Source organism: Schistocerca piceifrons, chromosome 5 (genome assembly GCF_021461385.2).
Source record: "Schistocerca piceifrons isolate TAMUIC-IGC-003096 chromosome 5, iqSchPice1.1, whole genome shotgun sequence".
NCBI lineage: Eukaryota > Metazoa > Arthropoda > Insecta > Orthoptera > Acrididae > Schistocerca > Schistocerca piceifrons.
Window position 1 is genome coordinate 131,209,866 of NC_060142.1, and position 24,666 is coordinate 131,234,531.

Consider the following 24,666-nt stretch of genomic DNA (forward strand, 5'->3'; position numbering starts at 1 on the left):
AAACACTAATAGTTATTACCTCTGAGGGAGATACTGCTATCATAGGAATATCCCTGCAGCCTGTTGGGAGAGCACCATTTTTTAGGGTAAATTCAGATTTCAGGCTATCAGTATTAAAAGCCAATAAAGCTGATAATTTTGATCATTTAATGGGAAGATAAAAACTGGACATGGAATCAATATATTAGAAGGTTGACAACAAACTAATTTTATATTCTAAAAACACAGATGATGTGACTTACCGAACGAAAGTGCTGGCAGGTCGATAGACACACAAACAAACACAAACATACACACGAAATTCAAGCTTTCACAACAAACTGTTGCCTCATCAGGAAAGAGGGATTTCCTGATGAGGCAACAATTTGTTGCGAAAGCTTGAATTTCGTGTGTATGTTTGTGTTTGTTTGTGTGTCTATCGACCTGCCAGCACTTTCGTTCGGTAAGTCACATCATCAGATGATGTGACTTACCGAACGAAAGTGCTGGCAGGTCGATAGACACACAAACAAACACAAACATACACACGAAATTCAAGCTTTCACAACAAACTGTTGCCTCATCAGGAAAGAGGGATTTCCTGATGAGGCAACAATTTGTTGCGAAAGCTTGAATTTCGTGTGTATGTTTGTGTTTGTTTGTGTGTCTATCGACCTGCCAGCACTTTCGTTCGGTAAGTCACATCATCTGTGTTTTTAGATATATTTTTCCCACGTGGAATGTTTCCCTCTATTATATTCAATCATTAATTTTATATTCTAGTAGATGAATTACAGTCTACAAATCGTGCAGCTTTTCTATTTATTTCTGATTGTCACTTGACTACAATAGCATCAGATACTGCGAGGAGGAGTTGGTGCTTACAGTAAAATGAGATACAAATATAAAACATTGCCATCTTTAGATTTTTGCTGTGAGCAGCATATGCCTCAGCTACAAATGTAGAAATCCATGAAAAGTTAACATTAATAGTTACAATATATACAGGTCCAGCTGGTAATTTTGAGTTGATGCTTTAAAAAAAATCTATACAGGCTTTGGTAATACTAGGTGGAAATTTCGATTTAAAATATTTTTACAGCAGGCTTAGTCTAATGCTCTAGTTAAGTCCCTTGCCATTTCGTACACTCCAACTCCCCTGGAACAATTTGCAACGAGAATTATGGAAACCGGCAGCACTGCCTCTGACAGCTGTTTTATATACACACACTAAGACAGCAAACTGTAGATATTTGGTATCATACTGCAAGACATTATTTGAAAAGAAGTGGAAAGCTACAAGGTAGTAAACGAAAAAGGAATTTAAGGACTGCGCTTTTTCTTGTAGTTGAAAGCAGATTTAAAATATCTTCAATTACGGATAATAGGGCCACACAAATAAAGAACTAATAATATCATTTACTCTGTGACATAGTCATAGGCCATAATGGAAACAATTGCACTAAAAATGAGCCAGTGTGAGTAGATTAAATGCTTCTAAACACAGGGTCAAAGCTGCATCAGAATATTCTGAAAAATTAAGATAAGACTTCTTACGAAAGGTCACTGATCACACTATTATCATACCATTTCACAAAAGGGAGATACAACAATAGTAATGAATTGCCAAAAGATGTCACTGTTGCTGACATCTTACATTTTTTTAAAAATTTATAAGCTGGGAAAATATTCTCCACTTGTAAACATGGATTTGAAATGGAATGATTGATTGAACAGGCTATATTTATCTTGAAAGGTTATATAGTAATACTATATGACTTATGTACTGCTTTTTGCATCATGCTACCCCCATTAAAATAATATAGAATGAGAGATACAGAAGGTTCATGGTGTTTAACTTACCTCCATGACAAAGTAGTCCAATGTCCATCACACAGATATAGGCATTTAACAATATTGTGAAAAGGAGAGTTGCTACTTACCATATAACAGAGATGCTGAGTTGCAGATAGGCACAACAAACAGCTGTCACAAATATAGCTTTCGGCCAGTAAGGCCTTTGCCAAAATTAAGACCCCCCCCCCCCCCCCCCCCCCACACACACACACACACACATACACGACTGCAGTCTCAAGCAACTGAGGCCTCAGTTGCCTGAGACTGCAGTCATGTGTGTGAGAGTTGCATTTGCGTGAGTGTGTATATGTTGTGTAATTTTGGTAAAGGCCTTATTGGCCAAAAGCTATATTTGTGATAGTCTTTTTGTTATGCCTACCTGCGACTCAGCATCTCCGCTATATGGTAACAACTTTCCTTTTCACAATATTGTTACATTACATCCTCGATTTTCCACTGTTAGATATAGGCACTTGAGATTCAAATCAATCACACATGGTTTACCAGGAGGTTCTATTATGTGTGTACACTGTTGCTTTTTACACAGTTAAATAAGTGACAGAAATGCTAATTTTGTCCTTTTGTAGATGCTACACGTATTCAATAAGTTAAATACAAATAGGCATCAAATCAAATATTTGGAAACATCAACAGGTGTGGATGTGTTACATGCATAGCTCCCACCTACATGGTTAAGAAAAGCTGGTTGGAGGGGAGGGGAGAACCCTGATAGTCACGGGTTGTGAAGTAGCCATTGAAATTGAGCATGTTGTGCTCAGCAGTGTGTCCTGCCACTGTGTAATCAACTCTGCTCCTAGCCATCTGGGGGTGATTGTTCACTTAGGTTGACAGTTGTCTGGTGCTCCTGCCCATATAAAATACTCACTCCCACTCCCACCCCCACTCCCTGCCACTTTTTTCCCCCTCACCCACTCCACCTAATACAAGCCTTCACTGAAGTTTGTGTGCCAAACTGCAGTCCTGACACTGTGTATTCAGCTAGCACAATATAGCTATACAAGATTACCAGTAAATTTTGACACCATCATGTACATACAATTCAGTACTTTTACAGAGCTTTGAACGGTGTGGAAATCATCTGTTCACACAATGGAATATGAAAAGTATCCAGTGTTCAGGTTTGGTGATTATGGGTGGATCACAATCTTAATTGGAAATCCCACATCCGAGAATTAATTAAGTGCTTTAGTTTAGTTTCAACTGCAGTTTGCATGATTACAGCTACATGTGGTTCAAAAATGACAAAATCAGTTTATTTTGTGCTTTTGCATTCATTAGTCAGTGAAAAACACAAACTGTAGCATCTATTCTTGGCAAAATTAGAATCTATTTTTTTGCAAAATTCACGTATTTCGTTGAAATTCACATGTTGCTTTTGTCTGTAAATGATCAGACGCACAAAGTTAAAAAGTTGTCATGCTACATGAATGAAAACAAACAAACTGGCTGTTTAAAAAAATAGCGCACTGAGAACTTTTTAACTGAAATTTTTATTTTTTGCAAAAACTTCAACACCTGTTTCTTCCAAAATGACCTCTCTTTTCTTTGACTGTATTCAAGCTTTCAAAAAATGATTTTTCTGCTGAAAGGCAGTAGCATTTTCCCGCTAGTGAACTGAATGCATCTCCAACTGAAGGTGTTTCTGGACATTATTCATGTTTTCCAGCCCAATGTGGAGCTTATAAAAGCTGCAGACTTTTGACCTTTTATGTGCATTCATAACTGTGCAACCCAAGCTTGACAACACTACACACAGAACTGACAAGGCACTTTGTATGGAAGTAGAAACAAAAGTAACTATTGTAACATAAGTGGAAAAATTTTCGCACAGTCAAAAATGAGACAGCCTTTGTTTCCCAATAGTTATATAGCTGAGTGTGAGCACTATAGGCGATAGCGGCATATGGCCACAAGAGTAAACAAACTAGAATTTGGACCACTAGACAAGCTGTGCAGAGGAATGACCCCTGCCTCCCTATCACAAGGCAGCAGCCTACACCTTGTGTTTTGTGAAAGCAGAACTGACACATCACCACAAGGGTTGCCTATCTCTTCTGACGTTGTATAGGTCGCAATCTAAATCCGTGTTAGGCTAGGGTAGTCACTTCACTCATTTAAAAATAAGAAAATAAAATAATAAGCAACGCACAACACAAAACATTTGGGAATGGTTACCACGCAATTCCTTGTTGAGGTTGACTTAATTCAGGCCTGACCTCTAGCGGTATTCCATGTAACCACAGTTCAAAACATCCTCCATCCAATTTGCCACGTTAAGTGTCCGCAACCCTTCAGCCTGAAGGAGGAGCCACTGGCTCTGAAAGCTTGCCAATCACAACAGTCTTATGTGTGTTCTGCTGCCACTTGGTGAGTAAGATTTTTTATCTATACAGTTAAATAAATATATTCATTCATGTCATTCATATTACCAATTCTGGTCTTTTCTTTAAAAAATCATCCAAAGTTGTGCCTATAACACTGGAACCAAAAACAACCTCTACACAGACTTTAAAGATTTATTATTAATACAGCAAGGACTCAGATACAGGGCTACAAAAGTGCTCAACAATCTGTCATGGAATTAAAATAAGTTGATGATACTGTCGTGAGATGTAACACGGAATTAAAGAACATTCTAGTGGAAACTCCTTCTACACCATTGAAGAGCACCTTCACAGAAAGTCTTGTAGTTATTGTATTAGATTATAATACAGCAAGGTCCGATTATGTGGCACAATGCGGATGCAAAACTGGACGGCTAACCAAAAAACACGTACAAGGTGTGATAGAAAAATACAGTGAAAGAATTTTTTTTAGCAGCAGCTGCTGACACTACAACTATTTGAAGTAATCTGTCTGATAGTGTAATAAACAAAACCAAGCGGCGTCAAGTTGGGACATGTTCTGACTTTTCAATCAATATCTAGAGATAAGAGTGAGGTTGTCTTTATTCTGTTTCAAACAACACATGAACATTGAGTTCTGTTTAAAGTTACAAAAAAACTGCATAGAAACTAAGAAATTTTGAAACTGGTGTATGGTGGTAATGATGTAACTTTGAAGACTGTTAAGAGGTGGTAAGAGAGATTTAAAAGCGAAAATGAACTGGTAGGAGATGAGCAATGTTTGCGACGTCCATTAATCTCAGAAACAGAAGAAAATGAGCAAAAACTAGCAAAAATTGTTTGTTCAGAAATGCACATAACTATTCAAGAGCTTACTGAAAAACTTATCACCTCGTACAGGTCTGTGTAAAGCATTTTAACTCATTTTTTTTTGCAAATGAGACAAATGCAAAATTTCTTCTCAGACTTCTGAGTGACAAACTGATGAAAAATCATGTTTCAGTTTGTATGGATTTGTACGATTGTCTTAATTCAGATATGGACTGCATGTCCAGAACTGTAACTGGAGATGAAATTTGGGTCTATGGGTACCACCCAGACAAAAAAATTCTGAGTTACCAGAAATCAGTGAGTCTCCTCGGCCTAAAAAGGCACGTTAGTTAAAACCAAATATCAAAGTCATGTTCATTTTTTCTCTCTCTCTCTCTCTCTTTTTTTTATTGAGGGTGTAGCGCTATTACAGTTTATTCCATGGGGAACAACTGTAAATGAAGAGTTTTACAAGGGTGTACTGCAACATATGCAAAACAACATATGAAGAAAAATTTCTGAAAAATGGACTAATGGCTAGCTTATCACAACAATGCGGTGTGTCAGCTCTTTTTTCTGATTCACGAGTTTTTGGCTGAAGAAAGTGTTCTTGTCTGCTCACATCCGCCTTACCCACCAGTTTAGCACCATCGGATTCCTGCCTCTTCCCAACAATTAGAACTGTTCTTAAAGGAAAATGTTTTGACACCATTCCTGACATTGAGAGGGCCATGGCAGGGCAACTGGATGCTTTCCAATAGAAGATTTCCAAAAATGCTTCCAGTGATAGATTCCACATTGTGATGAGAGCATTATTATTGAAGACCAGTGCTACTTTGAAGGAGATTAAATCAAACTCCCTGTAAGCTTCTTACTTTGTTCCTAATAAAATTATTCACCATGTCTTTTGATCGCACCTCATATAATCAACATGTTTTCCCCATAAGCTGCTATTTACTGTAATTACAAAGCACGCAACACTTAACATTTGAAAGCTACAAAACTACCAGCACAATTTACAGTTACTCAACAGAAACTCTGACTTATTCGAAAAATTACACTTAATGCAAACTAAATTTCATAGTGTTTGCTTTCAGTTCACTTTTGAGAAATAACTGTCAGAGTTTGCTTTTCATACACCTGGTAGTCTTATAGCCAAACAAATTCTGTCCTGTGTACTTTAATATCAGATCAATACATTTCAGTACCTCAGTGTCTTTGGCAATGGGTCCCGTGATCTCATTGCTGTCACCTTCTTCTTCTTCTTCTTCTTCTACCAAACACAATTTGTTTATTATATCTACATTGCTTTGCTACTTAAATCCAATTTTTGAGCCATTGCTGTTTTAAGCACTTGCAGAAGTTTTTATCACCTACATCTTCACAATCAGTAATTTGTACTGTAAATGAAAGTTTTTTTCTAATTATAACAACGCTTCATCGTTCATTGGTATTTTTCCCAAAATTCACATAACTACGCTAAGATAATCGGTAACTGAATAATCAGGAAGTTTGCTGTGTAATTAATATAACACTGTAAATTATATTCCTTCACAAAATTATTTCATTTGAATTGCACATAAATAAAATACACATTCTTGACTTATTTCTATACCCTACAGAATTCTTCCCAGGGAATCCATGGAATATGATGTACCTGAAGTAAAGACTCAATGACCTTACTGTAGTTGCAACCTATGTCTATATGATGTGCAATGGTGACCAAACTCATTTTACATTTTGATCTTTGTAAGGCAGGAGCCTACTGTTAACTATTTTGGTGACACTGTGTAACCTGTTTCACTACTAGCTGTCCACATACCGCCCACATCTATTGCTGATACAAGGATTTCTTGCAAATAAATTGTATTTATACTTTTAAAGTGTGAATGATACGTTTAGCACATATATGTCTGAAAGACTATAACATAACATTCCACTAAAAATGTACTTTAAACATCGGAAAATCCAGGCTAGAATGTAACAATATTATGAAAAGGATAGTTGCTACTCATCCCATAGCGGAGATGCTCAGTCGCAGGAAGACACAACAAAAAGACTGTCACACAATAAGCTCTCAGCCGACAAGGCCTTTGTCAAAAAGAGATGACACACACGTCACACAATAAGCTTTCGGTCAACAAGGTCTTTGTAAAAACACACACACACACACACACACACACACACACACACACACACACACACAAATGTAACTTACACATGTGTGACCACAGCCTCCGATAGCTGAAGCCACACTGTGAGCAGCAGCAGTGCATGATGGGAGAGGCAATTGGCTGGGGGTAAGGAGGATGGAGTGGGGGTTGAGGGTAGCGGAAAAGGAGAAATGGGGTGGGGGTGAGGGTAGCGGAAAAGGAGAGAAATAAAATGGGAACAGGGAAAGGGCTAGATGGGTGAGGACAATGACTAATGAATATTGAGGCCAGGTGGGTTACAGGAATGTAGGATATATTGCAGAGAGAGTTCTCACCTGTGCAATTCAGAAAAGCTGGTGTCAGTGGGAAGGATCCATATGACACAGGTTGTGAAGCAGTCACTGAAATGAAGAATGTCATGTTTGGTGGCAAGTTCGGCAACAAGGTGGTCTGCTTGTTTCTTGGTCACATTTTGTCGGCGGTCATTAATGCGGCAACAGCTTGTTGGTTGTCATGCCCAAATAGAATGCAGTACATTGGTTGCAGCTTAGCTTGTAGATCACATGGTTGGTTTCACAGGTAGCCCTGCCTTTGATGGGATAGGTGATGTTTGTGACCAGACTGGAGTAGGTCGTGCTGGTTGGAGGATAATGGGATAGGTCTTGCATCTAGGTCTATTACAGGGATATGAGCCATGAGGTAGGGGGTTGGGAGCAGGAGTTGTGTAGGGATGGACGAGTATGTTGTGTAGACAGCAGGATACCATTGTGGGACAGGTGGGAAGGATAGTGGGCAGGACATTACCCATCTCAGGGCACGATGAGAGGTAGTCAAAAACCCTGGTGGAGAAAGTAATTCAGTTGCTCCAGCCATGGGTGGTACTGGGTTATGAGGAATGCTCCTCTGTGGCCACATGGTGGGTGTTTGGGAGGTGGTGAGTGACTGGAAAGATAAGGCATGGGAGATATGCTTTTGTACAAGGTTGGGAGGATAATTACGGCCTGTGAAAGCTTCAGTGAGATCTTCAGTATATTTCAATAGGGACTGCTCATCACTGCAGATGCGATGACCACAGGTGATTAGGGGTATGGAACAGGTGGCAGCTGTCAGAGTGGAGATATTGCTGGTGGTTAGTAGGTTTGTATGAACAGAGGTACTGATGTAGTCATCATCGAGATGGAGGTCAACATCTAGCTGACAAACCTTGTCTCGCAGATCTACTACATTCACCCCTCTCTCCAAAACACACTCCCACCACCATACAGAATCCAGACCCTAAACAGACCTGAAACAAAGTCATGAGCCTTTCCTCCAAAAGCCGTAGAAATATCAGTCCCTTCCAAACGCCTCACCTTTTGCCCCACTCCCAAACTCAGTCACGCAGGACTTGTTCAAGACGTTCTTTAGTCCCTTCCAAACGCCTCACCTTTTGCCCCACTCCCAAACTCAATCACGCAGGACTTGTTCAAGACCTTCTTTCCTTCTCCCGGTCACTACAGTGGAAAACCTACTAATGAGACGCAACCAAAGTCCAATATTCAACCACGCCCGACTCCATTCACTCCTCCATCCAACTGTGATCCAGCCCCATTGCCCCCAAATCACCCCCTGTTAACTTTCCAGAATTTATTAATCTTGAACCTTGCCTCACCATCATTCCCCAAATCCCTCAACATGCAAACTGACCTTTCATCTGCAGAAAGAACTGCAGTCCACCATCTCAAAACTGATCCCGACCTTATAATCCTACCTGCTGACAAAGGCTCCACCACTGTTGCTTTGAACTGTAAGGACTCTGCCATGTGCCAGGTACACCAACCTACAAACCTTGCCACAGTGACCCCATTCCAGAAATCCAGCAGGATCTCCAGTCAGGGTGTACACATGAACAAGGAAAAAAAAAATCCAGGATTTCCCGGTTAAAAACACACTTTCTCCCAGGTGAAAATACACTTTTTCCATGTTAAGTGACAGTATATTCTTCCTCGGCACTGAAAAACTCATCAATCCTTTGAATGTTTATGGTTTTATATACTGACGTAAAATTTCCGGGCGCTTTAGAAAACGAAACTCAGGGGGGAAAAAACACGTTTTGAAAGACCTTTGAAGTGCAGCAACATGTACGCTGCATATTTTCGTATTACGAAGGTATTTGAATTCCACCAAACACCGTATGTCACTTTCCGAAGCATTGAAATCACGATTGCGATGCACTTTTGTAAGCCAGTCATAGCTCATGTCACGTGATCTCGCGAGCTGATGACAGCATAGGACAGGTGATGTAGTCAGCCAGTAGCAAGATCACTCTCCAGTAGCACGAACACACAAATTATAAACGTTAAAGGTTTAAATTTATATACATAGAATTCACATATAATATTGGTCTTTAAGATTAATAAGCTGGAAGAGAAGCTAAGCTTCCACATATAATGTTGATCTTTTTTGCGAGTGTTACACTTTAAGACATATCACACAAACGTCCCAGTAAAATTTTTAATAAAGACGTAAATGTATGTTCTGGGCTCTCATTCTTCTAAATGGTCATCCTCAAACAGTTGATTTTTAAACGAGAGTCAAACGCTTTGTGATTAATTCATCGTACATCTCGCACATAGTTTATCTTGCGCAAAAGGAAACCTGCTTTGAATGTAACGCTTTTCAAACCACCATTCGCAATATTTTCCCGCGACCTGTTAGAAGTAGGTTCGTTTCAGGAGTTGCAAAGGAGTGCCAGATAACAGGCGTCACCGCGCCTGCGCAGCTACGATGATGCAGGAAGCCCATATGTTCGTACGTGTAAAACGTTAAAAGATCTTACATTATGTCATAAAAGAAAAAATACAAAAGAGAATACTTCAAGAGCGTCGGAATTTCGTCAACCATACAAAAAGGCATAATTCGGCTTAAAATGCACATTTGTATGTAAATTTTCTTGGAGTACCAGTACTTTATTATGGCATAATGCCATACGTGCACTTGAAATGCAGCGAACGGTAGAAACTAGCCAGTAGTGTGAAATTATTAAACACTTCGCATCAAATAAATTGACTGCCTCGGCAGAAAAGATTAACAAAAACCTAATATCTTTAGCAAACCGGCAAAAATAGCTTCACTGTTCTGTAAGGCAATTAATGTTTGACTGTCAGAAAGGTGGGAATAAAATCTGAAACTAACAACATATTAGTCTTCCGTAATTACGCGCACGTATTTTAATTCATTTGATAGCTCCCGGCCACAAAAATCCGTTTTGTTATCATTTAACGTGAGAACAATAAACGAAGAGGAAACAACAAAATTACTGAATGTAAACACAGATCACGTGGAGACGACCCACCTCCCCACCACAACTCAGACTGCTCTGTGCATCAGCCCCAGTTTTACTTTATTTCCGAACCGGGCAAAATTAAGTAGTGGCGCCCAGCCACACTTCTGTAACCAGAAGCGGGAGAAGGTACTACTCATAGGTGACTCACCTGCGTATGCGCAAGAGCCCGCCCGCAACTGCTCAAATGAATCTAATTTAAACAGTTGTCACGTCACGCTCTTCGGAGGCAATTTGTTGTTATAAAGCATTGCATAGTCTTCCTGAAGCCTTTGACGCACTGCTGTTCACAGACGCTTGTAGGAGCATTGTTTTGTTGTTGTATACTGCGCATTTCCTTTGCAACTTAAGTTTTATTTTCATTTTTTTTCCTCTCGTTCATGTTATGTTACTACAGTATTATTCTGCTCTAGCGGGATACAGTAATATCCTTTGTTAGAGTATTGGTTCTTAGCAGTCAAAATCACAAAAATTTAACTGAAAATTAAAACAATGAAAAATTCCCGGAATTCTAAACAATTCCCGGGTTTTTCCCAGTTTTCTCCGGGAAGAAAAAATTCCCGTGTTTTTCCCGGATCTCCCGGTTGTCCCGGGTCGTATACACCCTGCCAATCTCTCCTCAAACCCTTAGGACCATCCCAGAGCCTCTCTCCCAAGTCCATCTCTCTCTTCACCCCTACCATTCCCCACACTCCTACCTTTGACATGCTTCCTAAAGTCCATAAACCCAACCACCCAGGACACCCCATTGTGGCTGGTTACTGTGCCTCCATTAAGAGAATCTCTGCCTATTACCCAGAACCTGGCCTCCTATATAAAAGATACCAACCATTTTCTCCACCAACACCCAACAGTTCCTGTCCCTTTACCATTTGGTGCCAAGCTCGTCACTATTGATGCCATCTCCCTTTACATAACATCCGTAATGCCCATGGCCTTACCACTATTGAATACTACACAGACACTACTCCCAACCCCCTACCTCATGGCTCATAGCCCTGTAATAGGTCTAGATGCAAGACCTGTCCCATTATCCTCCAACCAGCACAACCTACTCCAGTCTGGTCACAAACATCACCTATCCATCAAAGGCAGGGCTACCTGTGAAACTAACCACGGGATTTACTAGCTAAGCTGCAACCACTGTTCTACATTCTATTTGGGCATGACAATCAACAAGCTGTCTGTCTGCATTAATGGCTACCGACAAACTGTGGCCAAGAAACCAAGTGGACCACCCTGTTGCCGAACATGGTTGGATGGTTGGTTGGTTCAAAAGAGGGGGAAAGGGACGAAACTACAAGGTCATCGGTTCCTTGTTCCTAATAAAACAATGCCACAAGTGTGAGAATAAAACCGACGAGACACATAACCCAAAACGGAAAGAAAGGAAAGACAAGAACGAAGGAAAGGCTATGAACACTAAAAGAAACAAAAGAGGACATGAAAACAACAGAGAGATGCAAGAAACAGTTACAAGAGAGTAAAACAAGGAAGCAGATAGTAGTGGCTGGCCGACCACGAAAATAAAAAGGAAAAGCCAGCCACCCTACAAAACATTAAAACTCCACCCTAAAAGCACTAGGGTGGAGGACACAGTGGGACAAAGAACATGAGCTGAAACTCAGATCGAATGACAAAACCCACCCTCGGGCCACTGTCAACCGGGCGCCGCACCGATGTTGAGGTGGGTCTTCACGGCGCAGGAGGTAGCTGTGGGTCCCCCAGGCATGACCAGTGCAGAGCCGGCAGAGAACCATGGAGTCCCTGCGAGAGGCCCTCATTGAGGACTTCCACACATTCGTGGTCCCCTTAATGGCTCACAGTTTGTTGTGTGTACTGAGATTTTGCCATTCCGTCTCCTAAAGCTGAAAAACCTTGTGGCGTAATAACGAACACAGGTCAATTGCGGGGATCCCCATCTCCAGAAGGAGTTTCCGTGTAGCCTGTTTGGCCAACCTGTCAGTAAGTTCATTTCCTGGGATTCCAACGTGACCAGGGGTCCAGAGAAACACCAATGAATGACTGGACCGTTCCAAGGCATAGATGGACTGCTGGACTGACACTACCAAAGGATGACCAGGGTAGCACTCGTCGATAGTTTTCAGGCTGCTCAAGGAGTCAGTACCTAAAAGAAAAGTCTCCCAAGGGCATGAACAGAGATATTTAAGTGCTTGAGAAATGGTCACCAGCTCTGTAGTGAATACACTGCAGCCATCGAATAAGGAATGCTGTTCAATATGGCTGCCATGAACGTAGGCAAAGCCAATGTGACCATCAGCCATCGACCCATCGGTGTAAACCCCTTCAGAGCCCCAGAACACGTCAAGAATCGAGAGCAGCGGAGAGCTGTGGGGTTAACGGAGTCCTTAGGGCCACGTGAAAGGCCCAGACGAAGCTGCAGCTGAGGCGTATACCATGGAGGCATACATGAACAGACCACAAGTAGAGGTGGTAAAGGGAAGGACTCCAGTTCGGAGAGAAGGGCCCGCACGCGAACTGCAATCGTTAGCCCCGACTTGGGCCGCCGATGCAGGAGATGGACTTCTGTGTGTGGGAAAAGGAGACTGTAATTCGGATGCTCAGGATAACTATGAATGTGTGCTGCATAACTGGTGAGCAGTTGTGCACGTCTGATCTGCAATGGAGGGACCACAGCCTCCACCAGTATGCTGGTCACTGGACATGTCCTAAAAGCTACTGTCGTTAGTCTAACCCCCCAGTGGTGCACCGGGTTGAGTAAATGCAATGCTGAGGGCACTGCCGAACCATAAACCACACTCCTCAGTCAATTCGGGGTTGGACAAGGGATCTGTAGAGCCGCAGCAGCGTAGAGTGATCTGCACCCCAATTGGCATTGCTCAGGCAACGGAGGTGATTGAGATGTTACCAGCACTTCTGCTTAGGCTGACAAAGATGAGGAAGCCAAGTCAGTCCAGCATCGAAAACCAGTTCTAAGAATCGATATGTCGCCACTACAGTGAGTGGATTGTCATTAAGGTAACATTCTGGGTCCGGATGAATGGTACAGTGCCGACAGAAGTGCACGACACATGACTTTGGGGCTGAAAACTGGAAGACATGGGCTAGAGCTCATGACTGCGCCTTGTGCATGGCTCCTTGCAGGCGACGCTCAGCAACACCAGTACTGGAGCAGCAGTACGAGATGCAGAAGTCGTCTGCATACAGAGAAGGTGAGATGGAGGGCCCTACAGCTGCTGCTAGACCGTTAATGACCACTAAAAATACAGACACACTCAATACAGAGCCCTGCGGGACTCCATTCTGCTGGATATGGATGGAAATATCGAAGGCACCAACTTGGACACAAAAATTACCGAGTGGCAGGAAGTTTAGGATAAAAATCGGGAGCAGGTCTCGGAGACCCCACTCATACAATGCGGCAAGGATACGATGTCGCCAGGTCGTGTCGTACGCTTTACATAAGTAAAAAAAGACGGCAACCAGGTGCTGCCATTTGCAAAAGGCTGTTCAGATGGCAGACTCGAGGGGCACAACCGCCGACATACCATACATTTCAGCAGCTTACAAAGAATGTTGGTGAGTCTGATGGGCTGATAGCTATCCACATCAAGCAGGTTTTTACCGGGTTTGAGCACTAGAATGATGGTGCTCTCCCACCATTGTGATGGAAAGATGGCATCGCACCAGATCCGGTTGAAAACAATGAGGAGATGTCACTTGTAGTCAGATGAGAGATGTCTAATCATCTGGCTGTGGATCCTATCAGACCCAGGAGCTGTGTCGGGGCAATGTGCAAGGGCACTGAGGAGCTCCCACTCTAAATGGGGCGTTATAGGATTCGCAGTGGTGTGTAGTGAATGAGAGGACATACCCTTCCAGCCGCCGTTTGAGAGTGCGAAAGGCTGGGGGGGGTAATTCTCCGCTGCAGAGGCTCGAGCAAAGTGCTCGGCAATCGCGTTTGCGTCGGTAGATAACACGCCATTTATAGTAACACTAGGAACACCTGTTGCGATCTGGTACCCTAAGAGTTTGATCTTTGCCCAGACTTGGGAAGGTGACATATGGCACCCAATGGTCAAGCACTATCTCTCCCAACACTCGTGCTTCTGTCGTTTGATAAGATGGCAAATGCGGGCACAGAACCGTTTACAGGCTATGAGGTGCTCCAGGGAAGAGTGCTGCTTATGCCACTGTAGAGCTTGCCGGCGCTCCTTAATTGCTTCAGCGACTTCCGGCAGCCACCAAGGGACTGCCTTAGGCCTCGGGCATGCTAAAGTGGGATCGCATTTTCTGCCGCAGAAACAATTGTTGTAGTCACATTCTCAACCATTACATCAACGTTACTGTGTGGGGGAGATTCAACAGTAACAGCAGAGGTGAAAGTTTCCCAGTCCGCCTTGTTTAAAGCCCATCTGGGCATGCATCCATGGGCCTGATGCTGGGGCAGTGATAGGAAGATGGGGAAGTGGTCACTACCACACAGGTCGTCATGTGCTCTCCAATGGATAGATGGGAGAAGTCCTGGGCTGCAAATTGATAAATCAATGGCCGAGTAACTACCATGAGCCACTCTGAAATGTGTGGCGTCCCAGTATTTAAGAGACAGAGGTCGAACTGAGACAGTGAAGTTTCGACATCTGTGCCTCGGCCAGTAAGCACAGTGCCACCCCACAAGGGGTTATGGGCATTAACATCTCCTAAAAGTAGGAAAGGTTTAGGGAGTTGATCAATCAGTGCAGCTAATACTTTCAGGGGGTACTGCACCATCTGGAGGAAAATATACATTGCAGATACTTATTTCCTGTGTCATCCTTACTCTGACAGCCACAGTTTCAAGAGGGGTTTGAAGGGGCACAGGTTCACTACAGACGGAGTTTAGGACATAAACGCAAACTCCACCTGACACTCGATTATAGTCGCTACGGTTCCTGTAATATCCGTTATAGCCACGGAGGGCAGGGATCCGCATTGTCAGGAACCAGGTTTCCTGGAGGGCAATGCAGATAGCAGGTGTGAAGCTTAACAGCTGCCGTAGCTCAGCCAGGCAGTGGAAAAAACTGCTGCAATTCCACTGGAGGATGACATCATCATGAGATCGTATGGAATATTCAATGAGGTAGTTTATGCCTCAGAGTAACCTGCTGCCACCGATTTATTGCCTGGCGAGATCTAGGTCCTCAGCAGACGCCAAAATCTCCACCCCATCCTGAGATGCAGAGCTTGTAGGTAGTGGTGGTGTGGTTGCCACTGCAATTTCCTTGATCTTAGGGGTTTTCTTTTTGGATTTCTCTCGCTGTTCCTTGGGTTTCCCTGGCTGGGAGGTCTTCGTTGGCTCGGTCTCCAGGACTGAGGATGAGCCTGAAGCCCTACGACCAGCTGCTTTTGGGCTCTTCAGCCACTGGCGGGTGTCATCCTTCCCACTAGCAGAAACCTGGGACGGGAGTGACCCAAGGGACCCCTTCCTAGCGAGAGAAGCTGAAGAAGACTTACCCTTCTCCAGCTTAGAAGTGGGGACAGATGTCCCCATTGGTTTGGGGGGGAGGGGTGGGGTGGGGTGCTCCCTAAGTAGGTAGTGCAGGAGTAACAGGGAAGGAAATGCCCCCCCCTCCCCCTCATCCATGGGGCAGGTGTAGTCTTCTAGCGTTGAGAGGTGGCTGGGGTTGGCAGAGCTGATGGTGCCAGAACTGTTGTAGCGGCGGCGTACGACGATGTCATACGCACAGGATGTAGGCGTTCAAATTTTCTCTAAGCCTCAGTGTAGGTCAGTCGTTCCAGGGTCTTGTACTCCATGAGTTTCTTTTCTTTCTGGAGAATCCTGCAGTCTGGTGAGCAAGGCAAATGGTGCTCTCTGCAGTGAACACAGATGGGAGGTGGGGCACATGGAATATTGGGATGTGATGGGCATCCGCAATCTCAATGTGATGCTGGAAGTACTGCGGGAAGACATACGGCCAAACTTCCACAGCACTTAAGCATCGCATTGGGGGAGGGATATAGGGCTTTACATTACATCGGGAAATGTATCGCCCTCAAAGGCCAAGATGAAGACAACAGTGGCAACCTGATTATCGCTCGGACCCTGGTGGACATGCTGGACAAAATGTACACCTCGCCACTCTAAATTGACATGCAGCTCATCATCAGGCTGCAAAAGAAGGTCCCTGTGAAATATGATACCCTGGACCATATTTAAGCTCTTATGGGGCGTGAAGGTTACAGAAACATTCCCCAACTTTCACAAGTGAGTAACGCGTGGGGACTGAGCAGAGGATGCTGTTTTGATCAAGACTGACCCAGATCTCATTCTGGACAAGCCCTCCAGCTCCCCAAGCTTGTCCTCTAAATGCTCAACAAAAAACTGAGGCTTCATCATCATGAAAGATTCCCTATCAGCTCTCTAAAATACAGGGTACTGGGATGAATAAGATCCACTGACATCCTTAGTTTGACATTCCTCCCATGGTGTGGCCAGGGAGGGGAACAATTTGGGGTCATACTTCAATGTGCTGAATTAAGCTCGTGAATGCTTAGATGTTTCACCACCAACAAGAGATGATGAACTATGCTTCATCGCAAGTCATCTGCCATGATGCCACCCACTCTGACCAGAGGGCCTCCCCATGGGTGCCACCCAGTCGCAGCAAAGGCCACCTGGCAGGATGGTCATTGCCACGAGCCCAAATGCCCCAGGGGGATGGGCATCTACCCATTGGCATACATAGCTACAACCAACAGGGTACATGGCGGCCCCACCACAACAGACTGGCTACCGTGCTGGATATCAGGTGCAAAGTAGTCCATGGTCATCGTCAACACAGAAAGTGACATTGCATAGTGCGTGGTGGAAAACGCACCCAGGAAGGTGTCCTTGCCTAAGAGAAGGAGAATGGGCAGGACTGCAATGCAACGACGAGAAAGTGGGCTACAGATCTCAATGCATGATGGACACAATGCACCATGTAAGGCACCCTTCCCCAATTAGCTCGCTCTTCGGGAAAATATTGAAGAATGGAGGTCAAATCCTACAGGGGACCATCATATAAAGGCCAAAACGTGTGAAACTACTTTTAGTCACCTCTTACGACAGGCAGGAATACCTCGGGCCTCTTCTAGCCCCCGGACCTACAGGGGGATGGCGAACATGCCGCCAAACACGACATTCTTTGTTTCAATGACTGCTTCACAGCCTGTGCCATATGGATCCTTCCGACCAATACCAGCTTTTCTGAATTGCACAGGTGAGAACTCTCCCTGCAATATATCGTATCTTCCTGTAACCCTCCTGGCATCAACCTTCATTAATCATCGTCCTCACCCGTCCAGCCCATTCCCTGTTCCCATTCCAGCACTACACAGCCATTTTTTCCACCAATGCACCCAGTCTTTCTACTTCTCTCCTTTTCCGCAATCCCGCTCCCAATTTCGCCCCCATCCTCTAACCTCCTGACTGCAGTTAGCTGCATTACCCTCTCTTCATCTCATCCCTGCATGCTCCCCAGAAGCATGTCACTGTCCCCCACCCTTGCCCTGCTATCCCTCCCCCTGCCCGCCCAAGCCTCCTTTCTCCCACCCATTTGCCTCTACCATCAGGCACTGCTGTTGCTGCTCATAGTGTGACTTCAGTTGCCAGAGGCTGTGGTAGTGTGTGCGTGTCTGTCATCTATTTCTGACAAAGGCCTTGTTGGCCAAAAGCTTATTGTGTGACAGTCTTTTTGTTGTGCCTGTCTGCGACTCAGCATCTCCGTGATATGATGAGTAGTAACTATCCTTTTGATAATATGAATATGTAATTTAGCTATAGCAACTGAGAAAAAGACTTCTGCTGATGTTTCATTGTTCAGGAAATATGAGGGATAAGCATTAGAAATAATAAAAGTTTCGATTTTGCATTTGCTTGTGTTCTTTACACAAACTGGCATAGGCTGACGCCCAGAGACACTGGCAGGAGGTTTCACTATCTTAGAATCTCTACATCACCAGAAGCTGGAAGTACACAACTGGTACACAACTCATTCACCAATGTAAACACCTGGCAAGACAGGGACAGGGAAGAACACACAAGCTGTGATGATTAATTAAATTTCTTGTAACAGTTGTTAACTGACTGGCAAACAAGCAGCTGTACAATTTGCATGTGGGACTCATTATGGCCAACTTATCAGCATGCTCAGAGACAGAGCAGAGAGATGGAGGCACTTGGAGGATAATCAAGAATGGCTCTTGAAAAGAATTGGTTGGAACGTTAAATGTATAGCCTGTTGTGAGGGCCACACTGTTAACAGTATTCAATGTTCTATAGCAAGGACTTACACACTGATATTACTGCCAAACTGAATATGGTATTTGATCACTGCTTACTTGTTCAGGATAATTTCCTCATTTGTAATAATGGCACAACAATATAGCTTCTGCATTGTTGTTAAAACCTGTTGGGCCCATCGTGTTATATTACAATTTGTCAGAGGTTTTTTTCTTTTTAAGAAAAAACCCTGATCTACCAATTATCACTTGAATTTAATTTAGTCCTGACGAAACACTTTTGCAGCTATGTATTGGATACTTACTCATGTAATTAAAACACCCAAAAAGTTTGCAAAAACAACATGTAATCTATTACTAACCTTCAGTTCTGTAGCGAGACACATAAATGCATCATCAATATTTGTATTATCTTTTGCAGATGCCTCCAAGACAAAGAGTATTTCAGGAATATATTCACACATGGCCTCTGCTTCAGCAAATTCTACCTCCCTCAAGCTTTCCATATCACACTTGTTTCCTGTTGACATACAAAACATACACAAAATGATGATAAATTAATGTAGCAAATACCTTGTATACATTATCAACAGCTCTCATAAAAAGTGTGTAAATACTGAGATAAATCGACTACATGTATCCATATCAAATGCTTGAGATTAGAGAAAATACATTTAAAAGTAAAAAGCAAAAGAAACACACATAAATGATGTACCACTCACAAATGTTAAATAGCAAAATAGAGATAACAACAACAATAGTAAAAACTGGAGACAAGGCCTATCTTACTTAACACCTGTGACCACTATCTAGATGCAGAAAATTGACTTATGAAGAATTCTGCATTATGGATATTTGAAGAATAGTTCCTAGCACTGATGCCCCCACTGAGGGAAATTGCCTTCTGGGACTTCTGTGATGCCAAATAACCCAACATTTTTGTCATTTTGGCCACCGATACCAGAATGCTCAACAGGAGTGTAGCCGCCTTTGTTTTGAACACCATGAGTAACGACATACTAGCCATAATGCTACCAACAGTGCCATAACTACTCAGAAAGGAGCGAATATTATACGCTGTGTTTCCAGTTTGTTAAGATGCTGATGAAATATATATAACTACCAAATATGGTATTTTGCACATTGTTTTCTGAGCATTACAGCTCCAGTTTCAATCAAATTATTTGTTTAATTTATTTGGGGTTGTGCAGATAGTGTACTGACAACATTTTCAGACTACTGTCCCATTTTCAATCATCAAAACTAGCACATGCATCCTTGAAGAATGGCACAATGCCACTACTGAACACTACCCTTCGCAACGACTGTCTGACTTCAAACCTACAACCTCCTTCCTGGTCAGCTGGATCAACTACATCCTCACCCACAATTACTTCTCCATCACCTACAAGCATATCTGCAATACAGCAATGGCAACCAACATGGCACCACCCTGTCCTAACTATCCTTGAGCCATCTAGAGGAATCTTTCCTAACTACCCAGTATCCCAGCCCCTCACCTTGTTCAGATTCACTGATGATATCTTTGTGATCCGGACCAAGGGTCAGGACACCTTGCCCACATTCCTTCAGAACCTCAACGTCTTCTCCCCCATTCACTTCACCTGATCTTCCTCAACCCAATTAGCCACCTTCCTCGATTTGGACCTCCAACCCAAGGATGGCTACATCAGTACCCCAACCATATTAAACTTACCAACTGCCAACACTGCCTTCACTTTGACACCTGCCATCAATTCCATACGAAGAAGGCCCTTTCATACAGCCTAGCCACGTGCCATCGTCACATCTACAGTTGTGAGCAGTCCCTCTCCAAATACACCAAAAGTCTCTTAGAGGCCTTCACAGACAATAATTACCCACCCAACCTTACACAGAAACAGATCTCTCATGTCTTGTCTCTCCAGTCACCTACCACCTCCCACACACCCACGACTAGCCACAAATGGGAACTCCCCTTGTGACTTAGTGCCAGCCACGATTGGAGCAACTGAATCACATTTTCTAACAGGGTTTCAATTACCTCCAGTTGCGGCCTGAAATGAGAAGTTTCCTACTCACAATCCTTCACACCCTTCCCACAGTGGGATTCTGCTGCCCACCGAACCTACACAATATCTTTGCCCATCCTAACTCAAACCCCTGCCCTCAACTGCTTGCCCCATGGATCATAGACCGAGATGCAAAACCTGTACCATATATCTCCCCTCCAGTCAAGTCACTGGCATCTTCTATACCATCAAAGGCGCAGCTGCCTGTGAAAGCAGTCATGTGATCTATAAACTAAGCTGCAACCACTGGTGTGGTTTTTGTTTTGTTTTGCTTTAGGGCGCAAAAACAATTGGGTTCATATGCGCCCAAGTCAAAACTATGGTACACACAGACAGAGAGAAATTAAAAAAAAAAGACTATATGTCAGTCCCAATTGACAGAATAGAAGACAGGTAAAAACAGGCATGTGGAAAAGGGCTAAAAGACACCATACAGCCCGCGCAGCATTTGCTAAAGCAGCCGATAACTCAGACAGCAAACCCAAATGGGAGGTGGTGGTGGTGGTTAGTGTTTAACGTCCCGTCGACAACGAGGTCATTAGAGACGGAGCGCAAGCTCGGGTTAGGGAAGGATTGGGAAGGAAATCGGCCGTGCCCTTTCAAAGGAACCATCCCGGCATTTGCCTGAAACAATTTAGGGAAATCACGGAAAACCTAAATCAGGATGGCTGGAGACGGGATTGAACCGTCGTCCTCCCGAATGCGAGTCCAGTGTGCTAACCACTGCGGCACCTCGCTCGGTCCCAAATGGGAACATAAAAAGTTAAAAAATGGACACTCCATCAGGAAGTGGCAGACAGTTAAACTTGAGTGGTTATGTGTATAAAGCGGTCGGGTAGTGCCACTTAGCAAATGACGATGGCTAAAAAGGCAGTGCCTAATACACAGCTGAGTTAAAATAACCTCCTCGAGCCGGGAGGGCCGAGAGGAGGTTGTCCAAGCCACTGGTAGAGGCTTAATAAGCCAGAGCTTATTCCTGTGAAGGGAGAACCATTGGCAATGCCAAAGGGACACCACCTCCTGACAGACGGCAACACAGAGGTCATCAGAGGGACTATATGTACTCGGGTGGAGGTACGAGGTCTGCAGCTTTGGCAGCAGTGTCAGCAGCCTCGTTTCCTGGCAGACCGACATGACCAGGAACCCACAGAATCATCACACTGGCTCCACCAAGAGTGAGAAGTTGACAGTTTTCCTGGACCCGCTGCAGTAAGGGATGGGTGGTGTATAGCGCACACAGACTTTGAAGGACGCTGAGTGAGTCTGAGCAGAGGACACAATTGAAAAGGCTGTGTCACTGGATGTACTTCATGGCCTGATACAAAGTGAAGAGCTTGGCTGTAAATACTGATGAGTGTGCCAGAAGCCGTTATGAAAAGACACGGGTGCCCATGGCGAAGGCACACCCGACTCCACGGTCAGTCCGAGAGCCATCAGTGTATACAAAGGTATTATCGCGAAGTTCCATGCGAAGGTCCTGAAGCTGAAGGTGATAGACTGAGGCTGGAGTCGTGTCCTTAGGAAGTGACTGAAGGCCAAGGTTAACATTGGCTGCTTCATGAAGCCAAGGTGATAAAGTGTTTGCACACACCAGGAAAGGTGCAGGTAGTGTGAAGTTAAGCTGCCGTAGCAAGTGCAGAAAGCAGATTCCAGGAGGTAACAGAGAAGAAGGACGAGCCCCATACTGACTATCACAGGAATCATCAAAGGAGGAGGCATAGGATGGGTGGCCACAAATGGCAGACAACCGGCATGCATATCTGCTGAGGAGAAAGTCACTGCAGTAGGACATGGGTAGTTCAAGCAGCTTCAGCATACAGACACTCAACCGGACTGATGTAAAAGGCACGCATGGCCAAACGGATGCCACGATGGTGGATAGTGTTGAGATGACAAAAGAGGGATGGGCAGACACATAAACAAAGCACCAATAGTCGAATTTCGAATGAACAAGGCATGAGTACAAATGGAGGAGGGTGGTTCGATTGACATCCCACCAGGAAGTACCACTGACGACATGTAGGTCATTCAGGAACCGCGTACAGCGAGCATGAGCCCCAGGAATTTCGTAGCTTTGACGAACGTAAGGGCAACAGGCCCAAGATGTAAAGATGGTGGGAGAAACTACTTGCATTGCCAGAAATTCATACAGATGGTTTTGTCAGTGGAAAAGTGAAAGCCATTGTTGATGCTCCAGGAGTAAAGACAATCAAGACACCGCTGAAGATGCTGCTCACAAGGGAACCTCCCCATCGAACCCGCATCAGATTTAGTTATAAGTTGCCACAGTGGCTAGGCCTCGAAAAACTGAACACAGATCAATCGAGAAAACAGGAAGAAGTTGTGTGGAACTATGAAAAAAATAAGCAAAATATACAAACTGAGTAGTCCATGCGCAAGATAGGCAACATCAAGGATAGTGTGAGCTCAGGAGCGCTGTGGTCCCGTGGTTAGCGTGAGCAGCTGTGGAACGAGAGGTCCTTGGTTCAAGTCTTCCCTCGAGTGAAAAGTTTACATTCTTTATTTTCGCAAAGCTATGATCTGTCCGTTCGTTCATTGACTTCTCTGTTCACTGTAGTAAGTTTAGTGTCTGTGTTTTGCGACCTCACCGCAAAACTGTGCGATTAGTAGACGAAAGGATGTGCCTCTCCAATGGGAACCGAAAACATTTGATTGCAAGGTCATAGGTCAACTGATTCCTCCACAGGAAAACACGTCTGATATATTCTATACGACACTGGTGACGGCATGTGCGTCACATGACAGGAATATGTTGTCGACCCACATAACTTGTACACTTGGCGAATGGGTAAAAAGATTCTTCTACCTTGCCCAATTTAGGTTTTCTTGTGGATGTGATAATCACTCCCAAAAATGTGATGAAAACATAAGAGTTTGTCACATACACTGCAACAAATGACTGCAACAGTTTCACAGTCGAACAGTTTTCCCTGTGCTCTGTCAAAACATATGTTTTTACCTCGCATCGGACTGACGGACAGACAGATAATAATTGTCTGAAAATAAAAAATTAAACTTTTCACTCGAAGGAAGACTTGAACCAAGGACCTCCCGTTCCGCAGCTGCTCATGCTAACCACAAGACCTCGGTGCTCCTGAGCTCACACTGTCCTTGATGTTGCCTAACTTGCACATGGACTACTCAGTTTGTATATTTTGCTTATTTTTTTCATAGTTCCACACAACTTCTTCCTGTTTTCTCGATTGATCCGTGTTTAGTTTTTCAAGGCCTATCCAGTGTGCCAACTTATAACTAAATCTGAGGGGAGTGCGATGGGGAGGTTCCCTTGTCAGTGAGACAGGTCCATTGAGAACTGCAATAGATGGCCAAATCGTCAACAAAAAGCGAGCCAGAGATGCCCGGTGGGAGACAGGCCATGACAGGGTTAATGGCGATAGTAAAGAGGACGACACTCAGGATGTTATCCTGAGGCACACCATTTTCTTGGATAAAGGTGTCCGTCAAGGAAGAACCCACATGCACCTCGAAAACTCAATCTCATAAAAATGCCTGAAGGAAACAGGGAAGGTGGCCACGGAAGCCCCACATATAAAGAGTACACAGGACACCAGTTCTCCAGCAGGTGTCATAGGCTCTCTCCAAATCGAAAAACATGGCCGTAGTCAGATGAAAACCATTCATGACGTGTGTGGACAAAGTAACGAGATGGTCAACTGCAGAACACCTTGCTTGAAAACCACACTGCATTCGTCAAAAAACTGCGAGACTTGGGCCACAATACCAGCTGGGTATGAATCATATGTTCCATCGCCTTGCACGCGCAACTCGTAAGAGAGGTGGGGCAGTAGTTAGAAGGTTCTTGTCCTTATCGGGCTTAGGTA

The 24,666-nt window shown here is 43.9% G+C and overlaps 1 protein-coding gene across 1 annotated transcript in view; it reads right to left on the reverse strand.

Moving 5' to 3' along the window:
- The window catches only part of LOC124798716 (ras-related protein Rab-43), a 63,437-nt gene that overhangs the window by 14,120 nt on the left and 24,651 nt on the right, over nt 1-24,666 (reverse strand). Inside the window, exon 4 of the mRNA XM_047262243.1 lies at nt 19,094-19,251. Within this exon, the coding sequence (XP_047118199.1) occupies nt 19,094-19,251 (158 nt within the window). The remainder of the gene's footprint in view (nt 1-19,093; nt 19,252-24,666) is intronic.